Source organism: Mercenaria mercenaria, chromosome 19, assembly GCF_021730395.1.
Source record: "Mercenaria mercenaria strain notata chromosome 19, MADL_Memer_1, whole genome shotgun sequence".
NCBI lineage: Eukaryota > Metazoa > Mollusca > Bivalvia > Venerida > Veneridae > Mercenaria > Mercenaria mercenaria.
This window is the reverse complement of record NC_069379.1, coordinates 25,332,500-25,358,503: the sequence shown is the minus strand read 5'-3', so window position 1 is coordinate 25,358,503 and position 26,004 is coordinate 25,332,500. Positions and strand designations below refer to the sequence as shown.

General features: G+C 36.4%; 1 protein-coding gene across 11 annotated transcripts in view; it reads right to left on the bottom strand.

Annotated features, from left to right (window-relative positions):
* The window catches only part of LOC123542107 (intermembrane lipid transfer protein VPS13A-like), a 227,438-nt gene that overhangs the window by 21,188 nt on the left and 180,246 nt on the right, over nt 1–26,004 (bottom strand). For 10 of the 11 annotated variants that reach the window (XM_053531671.1, XM_053531680.1, XM_053531681.1 and 7 more), the window contains 13 exons: nt 25,691–25,708; nt 18,446–18,558; nt 17,209–17,359; nt 16,580–16,714; nt 15,068–15,149; nt 14,567–14,636; nt 12,888–12,996; nt 12,295–12,414; nt 11,869–12,002; nt 11,426–11,507; nt 10,499–10,612; nt 9,705–9,780; nt 4,534–4,697 (listed from right to left, as the gene is read on the bottom strand). In XM_053531671.1, coding sequence (XP_053387646.1) covers nt 4,534–4,697; nt 9,705–9,780; nt 10,499–10,612; nt 11,426–11,507; nt 11,869–12,002; nt 12,295–12,414; nt 12,888–12,996; nt 14,567–14,636; nt 15,068–15,149; nt 16,580–16,714; nt 17,209–17,359; nt 18,446–18,558; nt 25,691–25,708 — 1,368 coding nt within the window. The remainder of the gene's footprint in view (nt 1–4,533; nt 4,698–9,704; nt 9,781–10,498; nt 10,613–11,425; nt 11,508–11,868; nt 12,003–12,294; nt 12,415–12,887; nt 12,997–14,566; nt 14,637–15,067; nt 15,150–16,579; nt 16,715–17,208; nt 17,360–18,445; nt 18,559–25,690; nt 25,709–26,004) is intronic. The other variant, XM_053531674.1, reaches the window with a different exon arrangement.

Genomic DNA, 26,004 nt, shown 5'->3' with positions numbered 1-26,004 from the left:
GAAACTTTTTTGTTAAATACAAATAATTGCTAGCTAAACTAGAGCTGTCACAGGAGTGACAACTTCTACCCAAACAATACGGCCTTGTCACAGAATTAAGCCAATGTCAAAGTCGAACCTCAAAATCAATAGGGGTCATCTGCTGGCCATGATCAACCTCCCTATTCAGTTTCGTGATCCTATGCCCAAGCATTCTCAAGTTTTCATCCGGAAACTGTGTAACTGTTTCGGGTCACTGTGACCTTGACCCTTGACCTCATTGTCAAATTTGACCTGCATTTTATGATGTTACACCTGTGTACTAAAATTTATGATCCTTGGCCCAAGCATTCCTAAGTTTTCATCCAGAAACCGTTTAACTGTTCCAGGTAATTATCACCTTGACCTTTGACCTCAGAGTCGAACTTGACCTGTATTTTAGAATGTTACACATGTGCACCAAAAATTATTTAAATCTGTCAAGTCTTTAATGAGTTATTGTCCACCAATGGACGGACTGACCTACTGACCTAAGCTTACTCCTATATATCCCCACAAACCCAAACTTCATTTTGTGAGGGTATAACAAGGAAATCTTCAGGCTAGGCACTTTAATACTAAAGTAAAATAGCATAAAATGTCATGCTTTCAGCAAGAATGGCTTCTTCTTGGGGACATAAAGTCATGTTTTTCAAACAGGTATGATAGAATGAACAGACAGTTTATTTGTTGTTTGGAGTATAACAATGAAATCCATGAAAATTTGTCATCCACGAGTGCTGATGGTTTTTACTTAAACTACCCTCTGAACTGGAGGACTTCAGTACAGTATGTATCCAAAATGTTGCTTGAACTATCTGATTTTGAAATAACATTGAATTACTGAAAAAAGAGGCTAGATACTATTTCCTCACAGCCTGACAAATCCACTAAGTCTTGTCAACTCCTAAAAACCAGTAGAATTGACTTACAAAAAATATGACAAATCTAATACAAGAGCACCACCTTGCGGGTGCAGACGCTCATCTGATTTTTTTTGTCTCTGTATATAGAAATATTGTCCTACCCATGATTTTCTAAGTCCAAAATGGGCCATAATTCATGCAAAAAGCAGGATAGAGTTATGTTTCTTGCTGTACAGAGTCAGCTTATGATGGTGAACAACTGTTGCAAGATTCAAAGCAATAGCTTAAATAGTTTAGGAGAAAAGTTTACCTAAACATAAAACTTAACCAAGAAATCTGATATTTTCTAAGTCCAAAAGGGGCCATAATTCTTGCAAAAAGCAGGCTGGAGTTATGTTTATTCCTGTACAGAGTCAACTTATGATGGTGAACAAGTGCTGCAAGTTTCAAAGCAATAGCTTTGATAGTTTAGGAGAAAAGCTGACCTAAACACAAAACTTAACAAAGAAATCTGTTTTCTAAGTCCAAAAGGGGCAATAATTATTGCAAAAAGCAGGATGGAGTTATGTTTCTTGCTGTACAGGGTCATCTATTGATGGTGAACAACTGTTGCAAGTTTCAAAGAAATAGCTTTGATAGTTTAGGAGAAAAGCTGACCTAAACATAAAACTTAACCAGGCAACGCCGACGCCAACACCGATCAAGTGATGACAATAACTCATCATTTTTTTTTCAAAAAATCAGATGGCTAAAAACATGAGCAATGCAGAATTCAGGAATCAAAAAGATCCAACTGGAAGTTGATTTTTTGCTTGCGACTCCTATCAAGCCAACTGAATTACGATACTGCATTATGATTGCATTAGCAGGACTCTCAATAGACCATGAATACATTCAGATATGTAAAGTTTTCACACAACCTTAAAATAGATGCCGATGATAACAAGAGCTGTCGGAGGACAGCAACGCTCGACTATTCAACAGCCTTGTCAATTGAATGAATACAAAAGTCGAAAAAGGGGCATAATTTTGTAAAAATGGGAAAAAGGGTTATGGAACCTTCACAGTGCTTATCAGCTCATAAAGTGAACAAGTGCGTGAAGTTTCAATCCTTTCCCGTCAGCGGATAATGAAATACCAGCTTACATACAAAAAGTTAACCAAAAACTGCTAAGTCGAAAAAGAGACATAATTTTGAAAAAATAGCAAAGAAGAGTTATGGGACCTATACAGTGCATGTCAGATCATGACAGTGAACAAGTGTGTGAAGTTTCAATCCATTCCCAATAGTGTGTACTGAGATACCAGCTTACATACAAAACCTTAACCAAGAATTTCTAAGTCGAAAAGGGGGCATAACTTCATAAAAAAGCCAAATAGAGTTATGGAACCTGTGCAATGTAGGTCAGTTTATCACAGTGAATAAGTGTGTGAAGTTTCAATCCGTTCCTACAAGTGGTTACTGAGATACCAGCTTACATACAAAACCTTAACCAAGAATTTCTAAGTCGAAAAAGGGGCATAATTTTGTAAAAAAGCAAAATAGAGTTATGGAACCTGTGCAGTGTAAGTAGTTTATCACAGTGAATAAGTGTGTGATGTTTCAATCCATTCCCACAAGTGGTTACTGAGATACCAGCTTACATACAAAACCTTAACCAAATCGGGACGCGGACGCCGATGCATGGGTGAGTCCAATAGCTCTACTATTCTATGAATAGTCGAGCTAAAAATTGTTTTCCTTAGTGGATTGCAGGATGAGTATGAAGTGTAGAAGAATATGTGAAAATTCTAGACAGCTCATTCTGCAGGACAACATTCTTACATTCTAGGCAGCTCATTCTGAAGGACAACATTCTTACATTCTAGACAGCTCATTCTGCAAGACAACATTCTTACATTCTAGGCAGCTCATTCTGCAGGACAACATTCTTACATTCTAGGCAGCTCATTCTGCAGGACAACATTCTTACATTCTAGGCAGCTCATTCTGCAGGACAACATTCTAGGCAGCTCATCCTGCAGGACAACATTCTAGGCAGCTCATCCTGCAGGACAAGATTCTTACAAAGTATTTATCCAGCCCTGCTCTTAAACTGTGCAATTTTAAACACAATTTGAACACTAGAGCTATCACTAAAGGTGATGAATGTAACCTCCTTCCCCCACATGCACTGACATAATGTATGTATATAGACTGTATGTATATAGTATAGTAACAAAAATCAAAGTACCGTAACTCTGCAGAATATTCATCTCAAAGAACGTAACATGCACCATCATTAAATTGTGTGCATGGGTTCAGGAGATTAGCTGGGCACATGATTGCATATGCAGACTCTATGCATATATAGTGCAGTAAAAAACTGCAAGTCCCATAACTCTGCAATTTTTTTTTCTGAAAGAACCTAACATGCCCCATGCACAACTACTGTTGTTACTGATCACTTGTATGAAGTTTCATTAAACTGTGTCAAAGGGATGAGGAGAGATGGTACACACAAGATTGTGTCTATGTATATCATGTAGTAACAAAAAACAAAGCCCCGTAACTCTGCAAAAAAAATTCTGAAAGAACCTAACATGCCCCATGCAAAACTACTGCTGGTACTTCTCACTTGTGCGAAGTTTCATTAAGTTGTGTGCAAGGGTTCGGAAGATTAGGCGCACACAAGCATATGCAGACAGTATGTATATTGTATGTTAAAAAAAAACAATGTCCCATAACTGTGCAGAATTTTTTTCTGAAAGAACCAAACATGTACCATGCACAACTAGGGTTACTACTGATCACTTGAATCAAGTTTCATTAAATTTTGTGCATTGGTTCAGGAGATTAGATGCGCACAAGACTGCATATGTAGACTCTAGGTATATAGTATAGTAACAAAAATCAAAGTCTTGTAATTCTGCAAAACAATTTTCTGAAAGAACCTAACATGCACCATGCTCACTGTTGTTACTGATAACTTGTGTGAAGTTTCACCATGCACACTGTTGTTACTGATAACTTGTGTGAAGTTTCACCATGCACACTGTTGTTACTGATAACTTGTGTGAAGTTTCACCATGCACACTGTTGTTACTGATAACTTGTGTGAAGTTTCATTAAATTGTGTGCATGGGTGTAGGAGATTAGGCGCGCACCAGATTGCATATGCAGACTCTATGTACATGACTTTTGTATATATAGTACAGTGAAAAAGTCAAAGTCCAATAACTCTGCAATTTTTTTTTCTAAAAGAAACTAACATGCCCCATGCACAACTTCTTTTGTTGCTGATCACTTGTATTAAGATTCATTAAACTGTATCAAGGGGATGAGGAGAGATGGTGCGCACAAGACTGTGTCTATGTATATAGTGTTGTAACAAAAAATCAAAGTTCCATAACTCTGCAAATGTTTTTCTGAAAGAACCTAACATGCCCCATGCATAACTACTGTTGTTACTGATCACTTGTGTGAAGTTTCATTAAACTGTGTCAAGGGAATGAGGAGAGATGGTGTGCACAAGATTGTGTCTGGGGACAGATGGACAGAAAGACAGACAACCTGAAACCAGTACACCCACCTTACAGCTTTGTTGTCAGGGGTACAGTAAGAAACAATACAGTTTGTTGATGAGAATTGCAAACCAATGATTCATACCATGACAAGACCTTTTCCCCCTCTAGCGAAACCTTCACCAACATTTGCTGGTCTTTTATTCATTGCTTCTCTTCTCTTCTTTTGGTACTCATCATCTAATGTCAGGGCTGCAAGACCTTTACCAAGGGTTCCTGTGATCCGGGAAACAGCTCCTGCAGCGCCACCTAGCAAAACAAAAAGGTTGCTTATAACAATAAAGATAGTTGGCACTCGTCATTTACTGTCAGTTCTGAAATAAATAATCTGTAAGTTCCACAAGGCAAGGAAATGGCTCCCACAGTGCCACCTTGAAACAAGAGCACCACCTTGTGGGTGCTGACGCTCATCTGAATTTTTTTTGTATAATAGAAAAATTGTTCTACACATGATTTTCTAAGTCCAAAAATGGCCATAATTCTTGCAAAAAGCAGGATGGAGTTATGTTTCTTGATGTACAGAGTCAGCTTATCATGGTGAACAACTGTTGCAAGTTTCAAAGCAATAGCTTGATTAGTTTAGGAGAAAAGCTGACCTAAACATAAAACTTAACCAATAAATCTGATATTTTTTAAGTCCAAAAGGGGCAATAATTCTTGCAAAAATCAGGACAGAGTTATGTTTCTTGCTGTACATGGTCAGCTTATGATAGTGAACAAGTGTTGCAAGTTTTAAAGCAATAGCTTTGATAGTTTATGAGAAAAGTTTACCTAAACATAAAACTTAACCAAGAAATCTGATATTTTCTAAGTCCGAAAGGGGCCATAATTCTTGCAAAAAGCAGGATGGAGTTATGTTTCTTCCAGTGCAGGGTCAGCTATTGATGGTGAACAACTGTTGCAAGTTTCAAAGCAATACCTTTGATAGTTTATGAGAAAAGCTGACCTAAACAGCAGACACCGACACCGATCAAGTGATGACAATAACTCATCATTTTTTTTCCAAAAAATCAGATGAGCTAATAAAAAACAAAACAGTTGTTATAAGCTTCAGAAAATAATTCATTTTAGAAATTATCTATTAACTGTAGTCTAGGAAAAACAAGAATTTTATGAATAAGGAAAGTTTTATCTTGGTTACATGTCCCATCTAAACCCTTATCAAGCACTACACTGTGAACGCGTGCTGTATGACATGAGTATTGTATGACATGTCTTATTTAAGCTGTTATCCAGCACTACACTGTGAATGAGTATTGTATGACATGATTCATCTAAGCTGTTATCCAGCACTACACTGTGAATGAGTATTGTATGACATGACTCATCTAAGGGGTTATCCAGCACTACACTGTGAATGAGTATTCTTTGACATGTCTCTTCTAAGGGGTTATCCAGCACTTCACTGTGAATGAGTGTTGTATGACATGACTCATCTAAGGGGTTATCCAGCACTTCACTGTGAATGAGTGTTGTATGACATGACTCATCTAAGGGGTTATCCAGCACTACACTGTGAATGAGTATTCTATGACATGTCTCATCTAAGCTGTTCTCAAGCACTACACTGCGAATGGGTGTTGTATGACATGATTCATCTAAGCTGTTCTCAAGCACTACACTGTGAATGAGTATTATATGACATGTCTCATCTAAGCTGTTCTCAAGCACTACACTGTGAATGAGTGTTGTATGACATGACTCATCTAAGGGGTTATCCAGCACTACACTGTGAATGAGTATTCTATGACATGTCTCATCTAAGGGGTTATCCCGCACTTCACTGTGAATGAGTGTTGTATGACATGACTCATCTAAGGGGTTATCCAGCACTTCACTGTGAATGAGTGTTGTATGACATGACTCATCTTAGGGGTTATCCAGCACTACACTGTGAATGAGTATTCTATGACATGTCTCATCTAAGCTGTTCTCAAGCACTACACTGCGAATGAGTGTTGTATGACATGACTCATCTAAGCTGTTCTCAAGCACTACACTGTGAATGAGTATTCTATGACATGTCTCATCTAAGCTGTTCTCAAGCACTACACTGTGAATGAGTGTTGTATCACATGACTCATCTAAGCAGTTCTCAAGCACTACACTGTGAGTATTGTATGACATGACTCATCTAAGATGTTCTCAAGCACTACACTGTGAATGAGTATTGTATGACATGACTCATCTAAGGGGTTATCCAGCACTACACTGTGAATGAGTATTCTATGACATGTCTCATCTAAGTTGTTCTCAAGCACTACACTGTGAGTGAGTATTCTATGACATGACTCAACTAAGCTGTTTTCAAGCACTACACTGTGAATGAGTATTGTATGACATGACTCATCTAAGGGGTTATCCAGCACTACACTGTGAATGAGTATTCTATGACATGTCTCATCTAAGCTGTTCTCAAGCACTACACTGTGAATGAGTATTGTATGACATGACTCACCTAAGCTGTTCTCAAGCACTACACTGTGAATGAGTATTGTATGACATGACTCACTTAAGCTGTTCTCAAGCACTACACTGTGAGTGAGTTTTCTATGACATGACTCATCTAAGCTGTTCTCAAGCACTACACTGTGTGTGAGTATTGTATGACATGACTCATCTAAGCTGTTTCTAAGCACTACACTGTGAATGAGTATTCTATGACATGTCTCATCTAACCATGAAATGACTCATCTAAGCTGTTCTCAAGCAGTGCACTGTGAATGAGTATTGCATGAAATGACTCATCTAAGCTGTTCTCAAGCGCTACACTGTGAATGAGTATTGCATGAAATGACTCATCTAAGCTGTTCTCAAGCGCTACACTGTAAATGAGTGTTGTATGACATGACTCATCTAAGCTGTTCTCAAGCACTACACTGTGAATGAGTGTTGTATGACATGACTCATCTGAGCTGTTCTCAAGCACTACACTGTGAATGACTGTTGCATGAAATGACTCATCTGAGCTGTTCTCAAGCACTACACCGTGAATAAGTATTCTCTGACATGACTCATCTAAGCTGTTCTCACGCACTACACTGTGAATGAGTGTTGCATGAAATGACTCATCCGAGCTGTTCTCAAGCACTACACTGTAAATGAGTGTTGTATGACATGACTCATCTAAGCTGTTCTCAAGCGCTACACTGTAAATGAGTGTTGTATGACATGACTCATCTAAGCTGTTCTCAAGCACTACACTGTGAATGAGTGTTGCATGAAATGACTCATCTAAGCTGTTCTCAAGCACTACACTGTGAATGAGTATTCTATGACATGACACATCTAAGCTGTTCTCAAGCACTACACTGTGAATGAGTATTGCATGACATGACTCATCTGAGCTGTTCTCAAGCACTACACTGTGAGTGAGTGTTGCATGACATGACTCATCTAAGCTGTTCTCAAGCACTACACAGTGAATGAGTATTGCATGACTCATCTAAGCTGTTCTCAAGCACTACACTGTGAATGAGTGTTGCATGAAATGACTCATCCGAGCTGTTCTCAAGCACTACACTTTGAATGAGTATTCTATGACATGACACATCTAAGCTGTTCTCAAGCACTACACTGTGAATGAGTGTTGTATGACATGACTCATCTAAGCTGTTCTCAAGCACTACACTGTGAATGAGTGTTGCATGAAATGACTCATCTAAGCTGTTCTCAAGCACTACACTGTGAATGAGTATTGCATGACATGACTCACCTAAGCTGTTCTCAAGCACTACACTGTGAATGAGTATTCTATGACATGTCTCATCTCAGCTGTTCTCAAGCACTACACTGTGAATGAGTATTGTATGACATGACTCATCTGAGCTGTTCTCAAGCACTACACTGTGAATGAGTATTGCAAGAAATGACTCATCTGAGCTGTTCTCAAGCACTACACTGTGAATGAGTATTCTATGACATGTTTCATCTAAGCTGTTCTCAAGCACTACACTGTGAATGAGTATTGCATGACATGACTGATCTTAGCTGTTCTCAAGCGCTACACTGTGAATGAGTATTCTATGACATGTCTCATCTAAGCTGTTCTCAAGCACTACACTGTGAATGAGTATTGTATGACATGTCTCATCTAAGCTGTTCTCAAGCACTACACTGTGAATGAGTATTCCAAGAAATGACTCATCTGAGCCGCTCTCAAGCACTACACTGTGAGTGAGTATTGCAAGAAATGACTCATCTAAGCTGTTCTCAAGCACTACACTGTGAATGAGTATTGCAAGAAATGACTCATCTGAGCTGTTCTCAAGCACTACACTGTGAATGAGTATTGCATGAAATGACTCACCTAAGCTGTTCTCAAGCACTACACTGTGAATGAGTATTGCAAGAAATGACTCATCTGAGCTGTTCTCAAGCACTACACTGTGAATGAGTGTTGCATGAAATGACGCACCTAAGCTGTTCTCAAGCACTACACTGTGAATGAGTATTGCATGACATGACTCATCTGAGCTGTTCTCAAGCACTACACTGTGAGTGAGTGTTGCATGACATGACTCATCTAAGCTGTTCTCAAGCACTACACTGTGAATGAGTATTCCAAGAAATGACTCATCTGAGCTGTTCTCAAGCACTACACTGTGAATGAGTGTTGCATGAAATGACTCATCTAAGCTGTTCTCAAGCACTACACTGTGAATGAGTATTGCATGACATGACTCATCTAAGCTGTTCTCAAGCACTACACTGTGAGTGAGTGTTGCATGACATGACTCATCTAAGCTGTTCTCAAGCACTACACTGTGAATGAGCACTGTGAATGAGTCTTGTATGACATGACTCATCTAAGCTGTTCTCAAGCACTACACTGTGAGTGAGTGTTGCATGACATGACTCATCTAAGCTGTTCTCAAGCACTACACTGTGAATGAGCACTGTGAATGAGTATTGTATGACATGACTCATCTAAGCTGTTCTCAAGCACTACACTGTGAGCGAGTGTTGCATGACATGACTCATCTAAGCTGTTCTCAAGCACTACACTGTGAATGAGTATTGTATGACATGACTCATCTAAGCTGTTCTCAAGCACTACACTGTGAATGAGCACTGTGAATGAGTATTGTATGACATGACTCATCTGAGCTGTTCTCAAGCACTACACTGTGAATGAGTATTGTATGCTATGACTCACTCATCTATGCAGTTATCAAGCACTACACTGTGAATAATTATAATTGTATGACATGACTTATCCCTGTCTTTTAAAGCACTATACTATACTGTACATACCAACAGCATGTCCAAACAAGCTTCTGACCCCCAACGCTAGACCTTCTGCAAACTCTTCAGGACCTTGAATGGCACCCTGTAAAATTGATCAGTTTTGTAATTGGACTTATTTTAACGTAAAGGAATGAATAATGAGGAGAAAGAAATAAAATATGACAGTAAAAGGTCCATTGTCTTTTAATGATAGAGCCCTTATGATAGATCGTGAGGGATGACAAATTGACAAAACCGTTACAAAATTATGAGATTGAGTCTATATTTAAGTCACTGAGGATATTTGATTGTTGTGGGAATATGGAATATATCTCACTGAAAAGTGGGATAACTTCTACGCTTATCACGTAGCACAAGTGAAAATGTGAAAACTGTCTCATTTTGAGGTGAGATATATTACATAACTAAGAAAAACAAATTTTCTTTTCATTTTATACTAATTTAAATTGAAATACACATTTTGCCTCAGCGCAGCAAACAGAATGTGCTTAAAGAAAATGACATCAAAGGTGTATGACATTACAAAGAAGCACAAGGTATAAACTTGCATTTCATTTTATTATCTGCAGCACAACATCATAAAATTCAATTGGGAAATATACTATAAAGAACAAGACATGATTATAAGTTTCATCCCATTTTATGTGAAAGAAAGAAAAAAATGTATAAGGAAATCAGCAAAGCTATATCCCTCACACTGAGTTATATACAGGTAGCAATATGAATTACCTGGTATATCTCACTCATAAAACAGTATTTCATCAGTTGTTACATACTTGGGAAGTGATTTATCTATTTACCTGGTATGGTTCATAGAAGAGATCTTCCAGGCCCTCTGCCATACCTCGTAACAGTCCAAACGGATTTCCTAAAACATCTAGTCCAAGTACTAACACATACATCTGTTTTATTGCCTGAATGAAATAAGTTTTACATTAAATAACCCTGAAATATCTATACAAAAAAACAACTTTATTTGTTCAGCTGTCTAAATTTAGTCTGAATACTTCAGCATGAGTTTCCAACAAACTGTTGCCTTCCCATACTTGTCTTCAACCAGAGAAAATATAATCACTAACCAGTACCACTGTCACCATTTTTGTCTGAACTGCAGCAATGTTTTCCATAGAAAAAAACTGTATACACCCGGGACAATGGTTTTTGGAAACTTCTGCTTTTCCGTCTCTTGAAAACTGTTTTATTAGGTTGAGCAATATTTTCAGCAGTATCTAAGTAACATTACATAGTTCAATTATTCTAACAACTGTTAGTAGACTCTGTAACCACATAACACGTATCATATTGGACACAACTGATTCTGCCTTTGCTACCAGTGTCGATCATGATCAACCTGCACATCCATGATGTCTGATCAAGATCTGCACTGTTCCCCAATCAGTCAGTATATTTTTAGTAAGCAGCCCTTTAACCTTAACTGTTAATGGTATTGTCCAAATTGAATGATGGACAAGTTCATTATAGAAATTAGAAATTTTGCAGGGTAAGGGTTAAACACACACCAATTTTGTCCACTTTATCTTGAAAAGGTATTTTATCTAGACTATATTACCCTTTAAGAAATACATTCTAGGCATTGCCCTGAATCTATTTATTAACAATTTTACATAATAGTTCCGACAAGGTTTGTGTTAATTATGCTGTAATTTACCTGGTAAGATCACAGAATACATATGAGCATCTAACAAAGTGCTAATCCAATAACTTACCTGACCAGCATAATGAGTGGTCATTTCTCCAATCAACATTTTATTGTTGTAGAATGTATGTTGTCTTTCAAAGAAACCCAACCTGAAATAGATAAAATAAATTTTGAAATAATATTTGAAAGATGATACACTATAGAATAAATATTTTTGCCATCATTTTAAACAATAACCTTACTGTGTTGCAAAATTATGCTGTTAAACAGACGGCCATGTTAGACATAGTCTGCTAACCTGAGTTTTACAGCACAAAAATGTTAGCGGACTATGGTTTTTAAACAAACTAATATGATTTAACTATTTCCAACACAAGAGTCACAAGAATTGTTCTCACATATTCTATCTGGATAAGAAGGGAGACTAGAAAAAACTACTCTAGTAAAGAGTGTCAATAAATTAGGAACACAATTAGTTCAAGAAATGACATCAGGAGAAACAAATCTTACTTGAAGACAACATCCTGCACGTCTGTCAGTACAACACCCACTGACTGCAAGAACACATTTATCACATTGGAGTGTAACTGTGTAGGTTTCCCATCACCACCTCCACCACCTTGTAGAGAAAAGCTGAGATGAACCTGTCAAAAATATACATTCATGTAGCTCGAATTACCTCTTTTTAAATTCTGTAAACTATTTAACTAAAGCTGTCAAGTGCAGTTAATCAGGTTTGAGTGAAGCTGTACAGACTTTCAATCACAATATAGATGTTACTCATATTTCTTTATCCATTATAATGTTTTCCTACAATAATAAACTAGTTTGTCAGTTGAGATTTCATAGGTAATACCGAACTGTTTGTGAGATGTAGAAAGACTCTTGAGTAAATTTTGAGAAACAATTTTAATATAATTGCCAGCTTAACCTAACCTTTATAGGTGAGAGATGTAGGTAGTCGTAGAACATTTTCTGTTCACTGGCAAGAGACACTCCCATTGTTGTGATCAGGTCTTTCTCTGTTCTCTCTATATCGTCCTCTAACATTTGTTTCTGATGGACAAAGCAAACAAATTTACTTCAAAACAATTCAGACTAAAAATACATATCAATACTTAAGAAGCATGATGTCAATACGTTTGTTGACTTTTTTATTTTATCTAACAAATAGATTCTTGTAATATCACAATGATTGGAATTTTACTTAAATGAAAAATAAATCTGTCAGACTGATGAAAAACAAATCTTATACAAATTCAAAATTGAGATCCTTCTCATCCCATCCAATCTCATTCAGCAGTTTATATACTGAATATCAGTTCTTTCACAATTTAATGTATTTAGGGGACCACTTATAATGACAATCTACACCTTCTGCTTGATTACATAAACTGTATGCAATTACTGGCCGAAGAATACCAAGGTAGAATAGAAAGAAAATGTATTCACATGTGACATACCAAGCACCAGTACCAGTTCTATTTACAAACATGTAAGTTCTATGAACTGTGTTGTTTAGATGTTACCTCTTGATCTCTAGAAGGTTCTTGGTCAGAACTGAACAAGTCTAGAACATTGTTGAGGAAACCCTGATCCACCTTAACCTGCATCTCTTGTATTAGCACCTTAAAATATCTGAAAAATAAACACATGTATTAGCACCTTAAAATATCTGGAAAAATAAACACATGTATTAGCACCTTAAAATATCTGAAAAATAAACACATGTATTAGCACTTTAAAATATCTGAAAAATAAACAAATGTATTAGCACCTTAAAATATCTGGAAAATAAACACATGTATTAGCACCTTAAAATATCTGAAAAATAAACACATGTATTTGCACTTTAAAATATCTGAAAAATAAACACATGTATTAGCACCTTAAAATATCTGTAAAATAAACACATGGTCTCTTACTAAAGCAACACTGAATCTGGTAAACCAAAGGTGCTACAGATAAAGCTGTGTCCACAATGTAACAAAGAAGATGTTCAAAGGTTTTTCTATTTTAAGCTATGGCACCCCAAACATGTAGTCAGGCAGAAACATTTGAATGAAGCCGAGATAGGTAAAGTTTAGACATGATCTTTCAAATGGTTTATGAGAAGAAGTTGTTTAAAGATTTTTGTATCTTTAGTTCCAGCCACCAATGAAAGGGACTAGGCAGAACTACTGAATAAGATTTTGGAGAAGTCCATACAAGTATGCTACAGACTAAGTTTGGTGAAGATACATCAACTACATGAGAACAAGTTGCTTCTAGGTTTTTCTGTTAGGGGCCCTGAGAAACTATTTAAACAAGCTTCAAAGAGAACCACGGTAGGATGCTAGAGACCGAGTTTGGTGAACAGCTATCCAGTGAGTTATAAAAAGAAGTTATTTAAAAGTTTCTCTATTTTTAGCTCTGGTTACCCAAGAAGGGACAAATGAAACCATCTGAAACAAATTTATAGAAAACCATACAGGGACTTTACAGACCCAGTTTCGTGAAGATTCATCAAGTGGTTCATGAGAAGAAATTTTTTAAATGTTTTTCTATTTTTAGCTCTGGTGGCCCCTAAAAGGGGTCAAGTGGAATCACAACCTTACAAGGATGCTACAGAATAATGTGGTGTAATTCTGGCCAGTGCTTCTAGAACAGAAGATATCTTTGTTAAAACATTCTCAAGAGATAACCAACCATCCGGGTATACTAACTGCTCATCCTGAACCTTTGACTCAGGTAGCCTACCAATGTGATACGTACTTTGCCACAAAAATTAGAACAGTTTTTTTTATCATAGTAAAACACCAATCAATTCATGTCACAAGGGGATGAGCTGAATGCTTGAGTTATCCAGTTTTGAATGATCCCAAGGAAAAAACGAAGATGGCCGGGGACCTCAAGAATTGCTCATGCAAGCTAGGATGCTTGTGCCATCGATGCTAGAGCAAGCTGTGTTCCACAGTACTTGATTTGTATTATATTAACCTTTACCCTGCTAAATTTCTAAAATGGACCGGTCTTTCATTCAGTACTGGCAGTACCATTTATTATTTGAAGGCGTGTTCAATGTTTACTGACTGAATAGCAAACAGTGCAGGCTGATCTTGGTCTGCACTGGTCGCAAAGGCAGAATCACATGCCGCCAGCGGGCTAATGGTTTAACATTAAGAAGTATTCCACTTCCTTTCACAACACATGATTTTGTTGTACTTACTTCATTTGTGATAGGTTACTGTGTTCATGCTTTCTTAACATCATACTGATCTCAGTGAACGGCTTCGGAACTGAAATGGAAAACTAATTTTAGTCTCTTTTTTCTAACAGAATTGTATTAATTTTACCGGGTATAAGATGGTGGTCTGACTTTTGCATTAAAATAGCTATGATTTATTTCAAAGAAATGCCCCAAGCTAGATGTTCTGAAACATATTTTCTTAAGGAACTTATATTTCTGCAATAAATGAATTCAATGCAGCTACTTTTGTAAAAATAACAAGAGCTGTAACATGACAGCAATGCTCCACTATTCAACAGCCTTGTCAATGAATGAATATGTAAAGAAAATCATGTTAAAGCAAGGCATCCCATCATTGTGTGTCCTTAACCAAACGAGGATGCAGGCACTGATGCCGACACAGACAAATAGATGAGCATGACAGCTCTACCTATTCTTTGAATAGTCAAAGTAAAAATTTGCTAAAATTTGAAACTTTACCACTTTCAGCAGCGACTGATTTAGGAGGAGGCATGGGAGATAACACTGTAGGGAACACCGATCCTGTCACCTGGTTATCCAACTGTCAAACACAAAATATAGGGTAAAGTGTTCAGTCATATATCAGTAGTTTATACTTAATAACCCTTGTAGCTTAGTTGAATAATACCTCACACTAGACTTGTACACAATCGCAAGAATTAATTTCAGTGTATATTTGAAGGTGCATAAGAAAGCTTTTGCTATGTTAAAAACAGGTAAGCACCCACATATTAAGATAAAGCATTTGTAATGCACTTTTCAAAAGTTTAAAACCTTTTATAATCAACTGATGCCTGGCATACTAACTGGAAGCTATTATGTTTATTACAACTCAAGCAGCATCATCACAAATGGCTTCTACAGATGACTCAAGTTTATACCAGTAACCTGTATATTTTAGTATGAAACTGGATTTCCCAAGTACATACCTGCACTGTATATTTTAGTATGAAACTTGATTTCCCAAGTACATACCTGCACACTGTATATTTTAGTATGAAACTGGATTTTACATGTACATACCTTCACTGTTTATTTTAGTATGAAACTGGATTTCCCAAGTACATACCTGCACTGTTTATTTTAGTATGAAACTGGATTTCCCAAGTACTTACCTGCACTGTATATTTTAGTATCAAACTGGATTTCCCAAGTACATACCTGCACTGTTTATTTTAGTATGAAACTGGATTTCCCAAGTGCATACCTGCACTGTTTATTTTAGTATGAAACTGGATTTCCCAAGTACATACCTGCACTGTTTATTTTAGTATGAAACTGGATTTCCCAAGTACATACCTGTACTCTTGTTTACTTTAGTATAAAACTGGATTTTCCAAGTACATAACTGCACTCTGTTTATTTTAGTATGAAACTGGATTTCCCAAGTACATACCTGTACTCTTGTTTATTTTAGTATGAAACTGGATTTTCCAAGTACATACCTGCACTCTGTTTATTTTAGTATGAAACTGGATTTTACATGTACATACCTGCACTGTATATTTTAGTATGAAACTGGATTTTACAAGTACATACCTGCACTGTTTATTTTAGTATCAAACTGGATTTCCCAAGTACATACCTGCACTGTATATTTTAGTATGAAACTGGATTTCCCAAGTACATACCTGCACTGTATATTTTAGTATGAAACTGGATTTCCCAAGTACATACCTGCACTGTATATTTTAGTATGAAACTGGATTCCAAGTACATCCTACTGTATTTGTATGACTGATCAGTACATACTGCACTGTATTTAGTATAACGGTTCAAGTACTACCTGACTGTTTATTAGTAAAACTGGATTTCCCAAGTACATACCTGTACTCTTTGTTTATTTTAGTATGAAACTGGATTTTCCAAGTACATACCTGCACTCTGTTTATTTTAGTATGAAACTGGATTTCCCAAGTACATACCTGTACTCTTTATTTTAGTATGAAACTGGATTTCCCAAGTACATACCTGTACTCTGTTTATTTTAGCATGAAACTGGACTTGATGAGGCGATGTCTTGTACTGAACCCAGATTCCATCCTGGAAACTTCGTCGAATCATTCGCTTATTCGGTTTAAACATCATCATTTCTTTAAAATTCACCTGCACAATAATGAGTTATAATGTGATACTTCTATGTTATTTAATATCATATTAACATTCATACTTGAATCAAAATAAAGCAGATTAAACTGATCACAAAATAAATGAGAAATTGACAATGTTTCTGCTTTTAGAGTTTAAAATCCAAAATGTATGTGTTTTAAAGACACAAATAAGCTTTTCAAAGATATGTAAGGAGGTCAGCTTTTAAATATACCATAAATGCCCATGTATAACATGCAACCATGTACAGTGTGCACTCCTCACTCAGGCCTAAAATCTCTGAAAAATTTCTTTTTTTTTGTATATTCAGGAAAGAAAACAATATTGTAGAATAGGTAGAAGTAAAAACATCTTCTGATCAAATTTACTGCTGCAAATGAGGATTTTTAAAAGCATTCACCATCAGAGGATAAAAAAAACTAGCATTATATAATGAATTTATGGGACTTGAAGGGTTGTTAATATTTCTAGTAATGTTTTGGCAAACTTACCTCCATCTTGTCAATGCGTACTTGATCCGGTGGTGTATGCCCTCCTAATTTCTCTGTTTCATATTTCTGATAAGCACCTTCCAGGGCTTGACAGTTCTTCAGGTTGAATGCTTTATAGCGCTTCCTCTTTTCCTCCCAGATTATGCCTGAGCTAAAATACCAAACGATCATTTTTAAATCAACAAGTCATGTAAAAATTACAAAATACAAACACAAATCTTAGAACGTAACTTTGCATTAAATAATGCCCAGTGATTCAAAAAAGTATCAAATCTAAGACACTGTCTTTTCCCGGCATATTGGAAGGACAAAAACTTTTTTCCCCTAAACTTTTTGTTGGTATAACATCTGAAACAGTACACCATAGTTTGTGCAAACATATGTATCAAAACAAGTTCATAAAGTCACGAACACCTCTTTCTTTCAAGTTAAAATAATTGAAACACCTGGAAATTCCAAAACTTCTAATGTTTACATGTATAATTATTGACCAAGGAATATTATTCCATAAATATTACATTACCTTGGAATTCCAAGGAATGGGAGATACAAGGCAAACTCCTTTCTTTTCAAAGAATTCCTGTTGCTTATAATTATTGACCAAGGACAGCCCCGTTCCAAGAATATTTACATTACCTTGTAATTCCAAGGAAAGCCTCCTCCTGTTTTTTATAATTATTGACCAAGGACAGCCCCGTTCCATGAATATTTACATCACCTTGTAATTCCAAGGAAAGCCGCCTCCTGTTGTTTATAGTTATTGACCAAAGACAGTCCCATTACATGAATATTTACATTACCTTGTAATTCCAAGGAAAGCCACCTCCTGTTACTTATAGTTATTGACCAAGGACAGCCCCTTATAGTTATTGACCAAAGACAGTCCCATTACATGAGTATTTACATTACCTTGTAATTCCAAGGAAAGCCACCTCCTGTTGTTTATAATTATTCACCAAGGACAGGCCCATTCCATTAATATTTACATTACCTTGTAATTTCAATGAAAACCACCTCCTGTTGTTTATAATTATTGACCAAGAGCAGACTCATTCCATGAATATTTCCGTCACCTTGTAATTCCAAGGAAAGCCATCTCCTGTTGTTTATAATTATTGACCAAGGACAGACCCATTCCATGAATATTTACATTACCTTGTAATTCCAAGGAATGCCACTTCCTGTTGTTTATAATTATTGACCAACGACAGACCCATTCCATGAATATTTACATTACCTTGTAATTCCAAGGAAAGCCACCTCCTGTTGTTTATAATTATTCACCAAGGACAGCCCCATTCCATGAATATTCAAGTTGATCTCTTGCTCTATCCTCTCCAACTCTCCTGCCTGTCAATGAAAACACCAGTGAAATTTATATCATATATACATTAAACAGTGGTACCTTAATGTAACATTTTCTACGTTCAATCAATATCCTTATATTATGGTCCTCTTGATGTCATTTCTCTGGTGAAAACTCTAAAATGACCTTGTCTTAATCAAAAATAATTCTTATTACCATTCTAGTGACCAGTATAGACAGGAACACTGCAGTCTTGTAAACATACAACCACTTTCATTTGGTTTATAATCATGCAAATGTAACATCAAACAAGTAGCATGCAACTTTTCAGCTTTGCTCGTCAAGGGAACAGTCAAGCTGCCACTCCTTTTTTAGGAATTGTTTGATGAAGATAGATAGAATCATCAACATTCTGCAAACTAACTGGACAGAGTCTTTGAAATGAAAGAATCTGACTGCAGGCACAACTCAAACTGAATATGGTGAGGTACAAGTGATTCACAATTAACAATGGTATAACAAACAATCATAGAAACAAACAACTACCAAACTAGAAATGGTGTCCCTTTAATTGTCATAACAAGACTCCAACTTCCCAAACAAACCCTGTGCAGTAAAAGCCTAAAGTTATAACTGGAAAGTCTTGCCCAGTGCCTGGGAGGCTTAAGGACATTAATAAGCCTAAAGTTATAATTGGAAAGTCTTGCCAAGTGCCTGGGCGGCTTAAGGACATTAATAAGCCTAAATGTATAACTAGAGTCTTGCCCAGTGCCTGGGAGGCTTAAGGACATTAATAAGCCTAAAGTTATAACTGGAAAGTCTTGCCCAGTGCCTGGGAGGCTTAAGGACATTAATAAGCCTAAAGTTATAACTGGAAAGTCTTGCCCAGTGCCTGGGAGGCTTAAGGACATTAATAAGCCTAAAGTTATAACTGGAAAGTCTTGCCCAGTGCCTGGGAGGCTTAAGGACATTAATAAGCCTAAAGTTATAACTAGAATCTTGCCCAGTGCCTGGGAGGCTTAAGGACATTAATAAGCCTAAAGTTACAACTGGAAAGTCTTGCCCAGTGCCTGGGAGGCTTAAGGACATTAATAAGCCTAAAGTTATAACTGGAAAGTCTTGCCCAGTGCCTGGGAGGCTTACGGACATTAATAAGCCTAAAGTTATAACTGGGAAGTCTTGCCCAGTACCTGGGAGGCTTAAGGACATTAATAAGCCTAAAGTTATAACTGGAAAGTCTTGCCCAGTGCCTGGGAGGCTTACGGACATAAATAAGCCTAAAGTTATAACTGGAAAGTCTTGCCCAGTGCCTGGGAGGCTTAAGGACATTAATAAGCCTAAAGTTGTAACTGGAAAGTCTTGCCCGGTGCATGCTTAGCTTAGGGACAATGTGCCTTAGGTATCACTAAATGGCTTGTTCATTGCAAGTGTAGCTTTGTAGCTTAGAAACAATAATATGTTTAAAGTTATAACTATAACAACATGCTAATAACCTACCTAATTTAAGGACACTTATATGCTATAAGTTACAACTAAAAAGGCTTGTCAGTTGCAAGCAGAGCTTAGAGAAAAAAATATGCCTGAAGTTATAACTAAAAACGCTTGCCTAATGTATAAGACTTGTTGCCTATTGTATAAGGCTTGTTGCCTATTGTATAGGGCTTGTTGCCTATTGTATAGGGCTTGTTGCCCATTGTGCAAGATTTGATGCCTATTGTATAAGGCTTGTTGCCTACTGTATAGGGCTTGTTGCCTACTGTATAAGGTTTGTTGCCCATTGTATAAGGTTTGTTGCCAATTGTATAAGGCTTGTTGCCTCTTGTATAAGGCATGTTGCCCATTGTATAAGGTTTGTTGCCTATTGTGTAAGGCTTGTTGCCTATTGTATAAGGCTTGTTGCCCATTGTGTAAGGCTTGTTGCCCATTGTATAAGGTTTGTTGCCCATTGTATAAGGTTTGTTGCCCATTGTGTAAGGTTTGTTGCCTATTGTATAAGGCTTGTTATCCATTGTATAAGGTTTGTTGCCCATTGTGTAAGGTTTGTTGCCCATTGTATAAGGCTTGTTGCCTCTTGTATAAGGCTTGTTGCCTATTGTATAAGGTTTGTTGCCCATTGTGTAAGGTTTGTTGCCCATTGTATAAGGTTTGTTGCCCATTGTGTAAGGTTTGTTGCCTACTGTATAAGGTTTGTTGCCCATTGTATAAGGCTTCTTGCCTATTGTGTAAAGTTTGTTGCCTATTGTGTAAGGCTTGTTGCCTATTGTGTAAGGCTTGTTGTATACTGTATAAGGCTTGTTGCCTATTGTGTAAGGCTTGTTGCCTACTGTATAAGGCTTGTTGCCTATTGTTTGTTGCCTATTGTATAAGGTTTGTTGCCTATTGTGTAAGGTTTGTTGCCTATTGTGTAAGGCTTGTTGCCTATTGTGTAAGGTTTGTTGCCTATTGTGTAAGGCTTGTTGCCTATGGTGTAAGGCTTGTTGCCCATTGTATAAGGTTTGTTGCCCATTGTGTAAGGTTTGTTGCCTACTGTATAAGGTTTGTTGCCCATTGTATAAGGCTTCTTGCCTATTGTGTAAAGTTTGTTGCCTATTGTGTAAGGCTTGTTGCCTATTGTGTAAGGCTTGTTGTATACTGTATAAGGCTTGTTGCCTATTGTGTAAGGCTTGTTGCCTACTGTATAAGGCTTGTTGCCTATTGTGTAAGGTTTGTTGCCTATTGTGTAAGGCTTGCTGCCTGTTGTGTAAGGCTTGCTGCCTGTTGTCTAAGGCTTGTTGCCTATTGTGTAAGGCTTGCTGCCTGTTGTGTAAGGCTTGCTGCCTGTTGTGTAAGGCTTGCTGCCTGTTGTGTAAGGCTTGCTGCCTATTGTGTAAGGCTTGCTGCCTGTTGTGTAAGGCTTGCTGCCTACTGTGTAAGGCTTGTTGTCTACTGTGTAAGGCTTGTTGCCTATTGTGTAAGGCTTGCTGCCTATTGTGTAAGGCTTGTTGCCTACTGTTTAAGGCTTGTTGCCTATTGTGTAAGGCTTGCTGCCTACTGTGTAAGGTTTGTTGCCTATTGTGTAAGGCTTGCTGAAAATTGTGTAAGGCTTGTTGCCTATTGTGTCAGGCTTGTTGCCTACTGTATAAGGCTTGTTGCCTATTGTGTAAGGCTTGTTGCCTATTGTCTAAGGTTTGTTGCCTATTGTGTAAGGCTTGTTGCCTATGGTGTAAGGCTTGTTGCCTATTGTCTAAGGTTTGTTGCCTATTGTGTAAGGCTTGTTACCTATGGTGTAAGGCTTGTTGCCTATTGTGTAAGGCTTGTTGCCTATGGTGTAAGACTTGTTGCCTATTGTCTAAGGTTTGTTGCCTATTGTGTAAGTCTTGTTGCCTATGGTGTAAGGCTTGTTGCCTATTGTGTAAGGCTTGTTGCCTAACGTGTAAGGCTTGTTGCCTATCGTGTAAGGGTTGTTGCCTATTGTATAAGGCTTGCCTTTTCTATGGGTAGCTTAAGGACAATAACATGTTGAATTTATAACTGAAAAAGTTAGCCCATTACTAGGGTAGCTCAAGACTATTAAAAATAATTCCTTTACTGATTTTATGTCTGTTCCTAAACTTGTTGCATATTTAGATTATTTGGAGAATTGAAAAATATCATAATCTAAATCATAATATACAACTGTAAGACCACACCATCTGAATATACCTGCCAATACAATACTGGAAATATTCAAATTTCAGAATGGTTTACTCTCTAAATAATCAGTTAAATAATTCCCTTGAATAAATTTGGAAACAATGTCTGAATACTTTAGAGAACTGCTAAAGCTACGAATATCAAATGAGTATTGACTAAAGACATGACAAAAGTTAATGGAAAGTCGTAAAAATGTTTGTTTGAAAATATATTACTTCCTGAAAACTTCCTGAAAAGGACACACTCAATTTATACCAATAAAACAGACAGGAGAAATTCAACACTAAACATATTTTCAAAGTAGACCAGAAAGTAAAATGCAAAGTGCAAAAAGTTTTAAAACATGAATCAAGCATCTTACTGATATCTCACACTGAAGCATTTGATTAAAGTGTTATGCATAATATTCTTGTGCCTTACTTTTTAAATCTTGCTTCAAACATTTCTACTTTACTACAAAAAGCTACGTAGACTGTCAGGGCAAAGTAGCAAAAATACTGACATCACCTTCTTGTAAAAATACTTTTACCAGGATGAAAAATAAGTTAGTAAACAATTTTAATTGATGCTGACGTGATACACAGATCTCACTGTACTGACATTGTTTGATAGATTAGTGTCATCCCACAGCAAATCATTCAATTTGAAAGCAGTCTTATATTTCTTACTGACAAGTATTTCTTGAATTAACAATTCAAATGTATCATATTTGCAAAGTTTGCTGGATACTTTATCAGTAATTACAATAATTAACAAGAGCACCGCCTTGCGGGTGCTGACGCTCATCTGATTTTTTTTGTGTAATAGAAATATTGTCCTACCCATGATTTTCTAAGTCTAAAAAGGGCCATCAGTCTTGCAAAAAGCAGGATAGAGTTATGTTTCTTGATGTACAGTGTCCACTTATGATGGTGAAAAACTGTTGCAAGTTTTAAAGCAATAGCTTTGATAGTTTATGAGAAAAGTTGACCTAAACATAATACTCAACCAAGAAAATGATTTTCTAAGTCCAAAAGGGGCAATAATTATTGCAAAAAGCAGGATGGAGTTATGTTGCTTGCTGTACAGGGTCAGCTTATGATGGTGAACAAGTGTTGCAAGTTTCAAAGCAATAGCTTTGATAGTTTAAGAGAAAAAGTTGACCTAAACATAAAACTTAACCAAGAAATCTGATATTTTCTAAGTCCAAAAGGGGCCATAAATCTTGCAAAAAGCAGGACGGAGTTATGTTTCTTGCTATACAGGGTCAACTTATGATGGTGAACAAGTGTTGCAAGTTTTAAAGCAATAGCTTTGATAGTTTAGGATAAAAGCTGACCTAAACATAAAACTTAACCAAGAAAACTGATTTTCTAAGTCCAAAAGGGGCAATAAATCTTGCAAAAAGCAAGATGGAGTTATGTTTCTTGATGTACAGGGTCTGCTTATGATGGTGAACAAGTATTCCAAGTTTCAAAGCCATAGCTTTGATAGTTTAGGAGAAAAGTTGACCTAAACATAAAACTTAACCAAGAAATCTGATATTTTCTAAGTACAAAAGGGGCCATAAATCTTGCAAAAAGCAAGATGGAGTTATGTTTCTTGCTATACAGGGTCAGCTTATGATGGTGAACAAGTATTCCAAGTTTCAAAGCAATAGCTTTGATAGTTTAGGAGAAAAGCTGACCTAAACATAAAACTTAACCAGGCAACGCCGACGCAGACGCCGACGCCGACGCCGACAACCGCTCAAGTGATGACAATAACTCATCATTTTTTTTCAAAAAATCAGATGAGCTAAAAATATACCAACACACATGACTCACATTTGGTTACGTACTCCAAATTAAACCACACTGGTGAATACTGAACAGGGCTAACGTATGCTGACTTTGAAACTATACTTCTGACTTTATTACCAGACTATCAATTAAGTTAACTACTTCTTGGTTCTGTTAATTATTTTTAATCCAATGGAAAGATGTTTGATGTGTTTTACATAATGAAGTGTTCAACACATGTTATCAGTGTTAAGGGGCAAATGAAGAATGATGATGATACAAGAAAACAGATTTTGTTCTTCTTTTACCTTTTTGCCTACATGTGTATTGTGCCATTCTATTAAAAACTAAAGTATTTGTATTTCCAAAAAAGAGTTAACTACAGTGCAGAGAATAATTGTTGTAATTTTCTTAGTAGAAAAATAAGAAGTACACTGGTGCATAGATGAAGTAGTAGTCACAACAAAATGAATTACAGCAGTGACAAATTTTTACAAAATATTACCAATATCACACTACAAACAACAAGAGATGCAAGATTCACAAAATACATTATACCAGAAACTGGAATACTTTATACAAGTTTTACCACATCTATGTCTTTGATAATGTAACTAATTAAACTGTACTCCATCTTAAAATCTTCATGCTGTTCAACTGCTCATATCACCCAATATATTTCAGTAATAAGAGTAATAAGAGTAACTGCTCTTGTCTTGACATAAAACAAGAGAATATTTTGTCTCTGTATAATAGAAATATTGTCCTACCCATGATTTTCTAAGTCCAAAAGGGGCCATTAATTCTTGCAAAAAGCAATGTAGAGTTACGGTACTTGTTGTGCAGAGTCAGCTTTTAATGGTGAATAACTGCTCAGAGTTTTAAAGCAATAGCTTTGACCATTCAGGAGAAAAACTGACCTAAAAACACAAAACTTAACCAAGAAATCTGATATTTTCCAAGTCCAAAAGGGGCCATAATTCTTGCAAAAAGTAGGATGGAGTTATCTTTTTTGCTGAACAGAGTCAGCTTATGATGGTGAAGAAGTGTAACAAGTTTCAAAGCAATAGCTTTGATAGCTTTGATAGTTTAGGAGAAAAGCGGACCTAAACATAAAACTTAACCAGGCAATACCAATGCCGATCAAGTGATGACAATAACTTATCTTTTTTTTTTTCCTTCAAAAAATCAGATGAGCTAATAAAATAGGATTATTATAATAGTAATATTGGGATGCTGTATTTGGCTCGATGTTTGGCCAGATCTGATCTGATGAGGCATAAAAGCACTGGGTATAATCTGCCCTTGCCAATTCCATGAGAGCCGAATACAAAATCCCAGACTGAGCTACTGTTGTAATGTATTATATACCTCCACTTTTTTGTTTGTTGTTTCTTTATCGAATGAAATCTTAAATGTTTGTCGATGTTAAAATAGAAATCAGTTAAGTTTTTGTGTAAGCTATTTACAGAACTGTGTAAGGTCATGCATATTAAATGCATGTAGTCCAGCAACATACAATATGAAAGGTACAATACAGAGTTTTTTCTACCTGTTCATATTTACTTGTGAAATACAAGCTGTATTTTTGACAGAATTTATATAGGTATAATAAATGATTTTACTGCTGACTGTTACACAAGTTCCAGATATCAATTTTGTGTTAAGGGTAGCAATAAATCCCGAAAAACAAATGCCACAGAGTAAATCTTGCATCTCTGTCTAAAAATAGAACAATAATAACCTGGGATTTTTTATACAACTGAAAACAACAAAACCAATAAAAACATTCTGTTCTTTGTATTTGAATTATGATAATAATATTTATAAATATACAAAAACAAAACAACCACATGCAATATAAAAGCAACACAATTCAAAGCAATTATCATGTTTAAATTAACAGTTAACATTTTCTTTAAAACATGTAATTTTTCTGATAGACGATTGGAGTTTCCAGGACAAAAAAGAACTCTATAAAATTCTATTGTGTAATAGTAAAGGAATGGCATTTACATAGAAATGTTACTATAAATAGCTAGGCAATCACATATTACA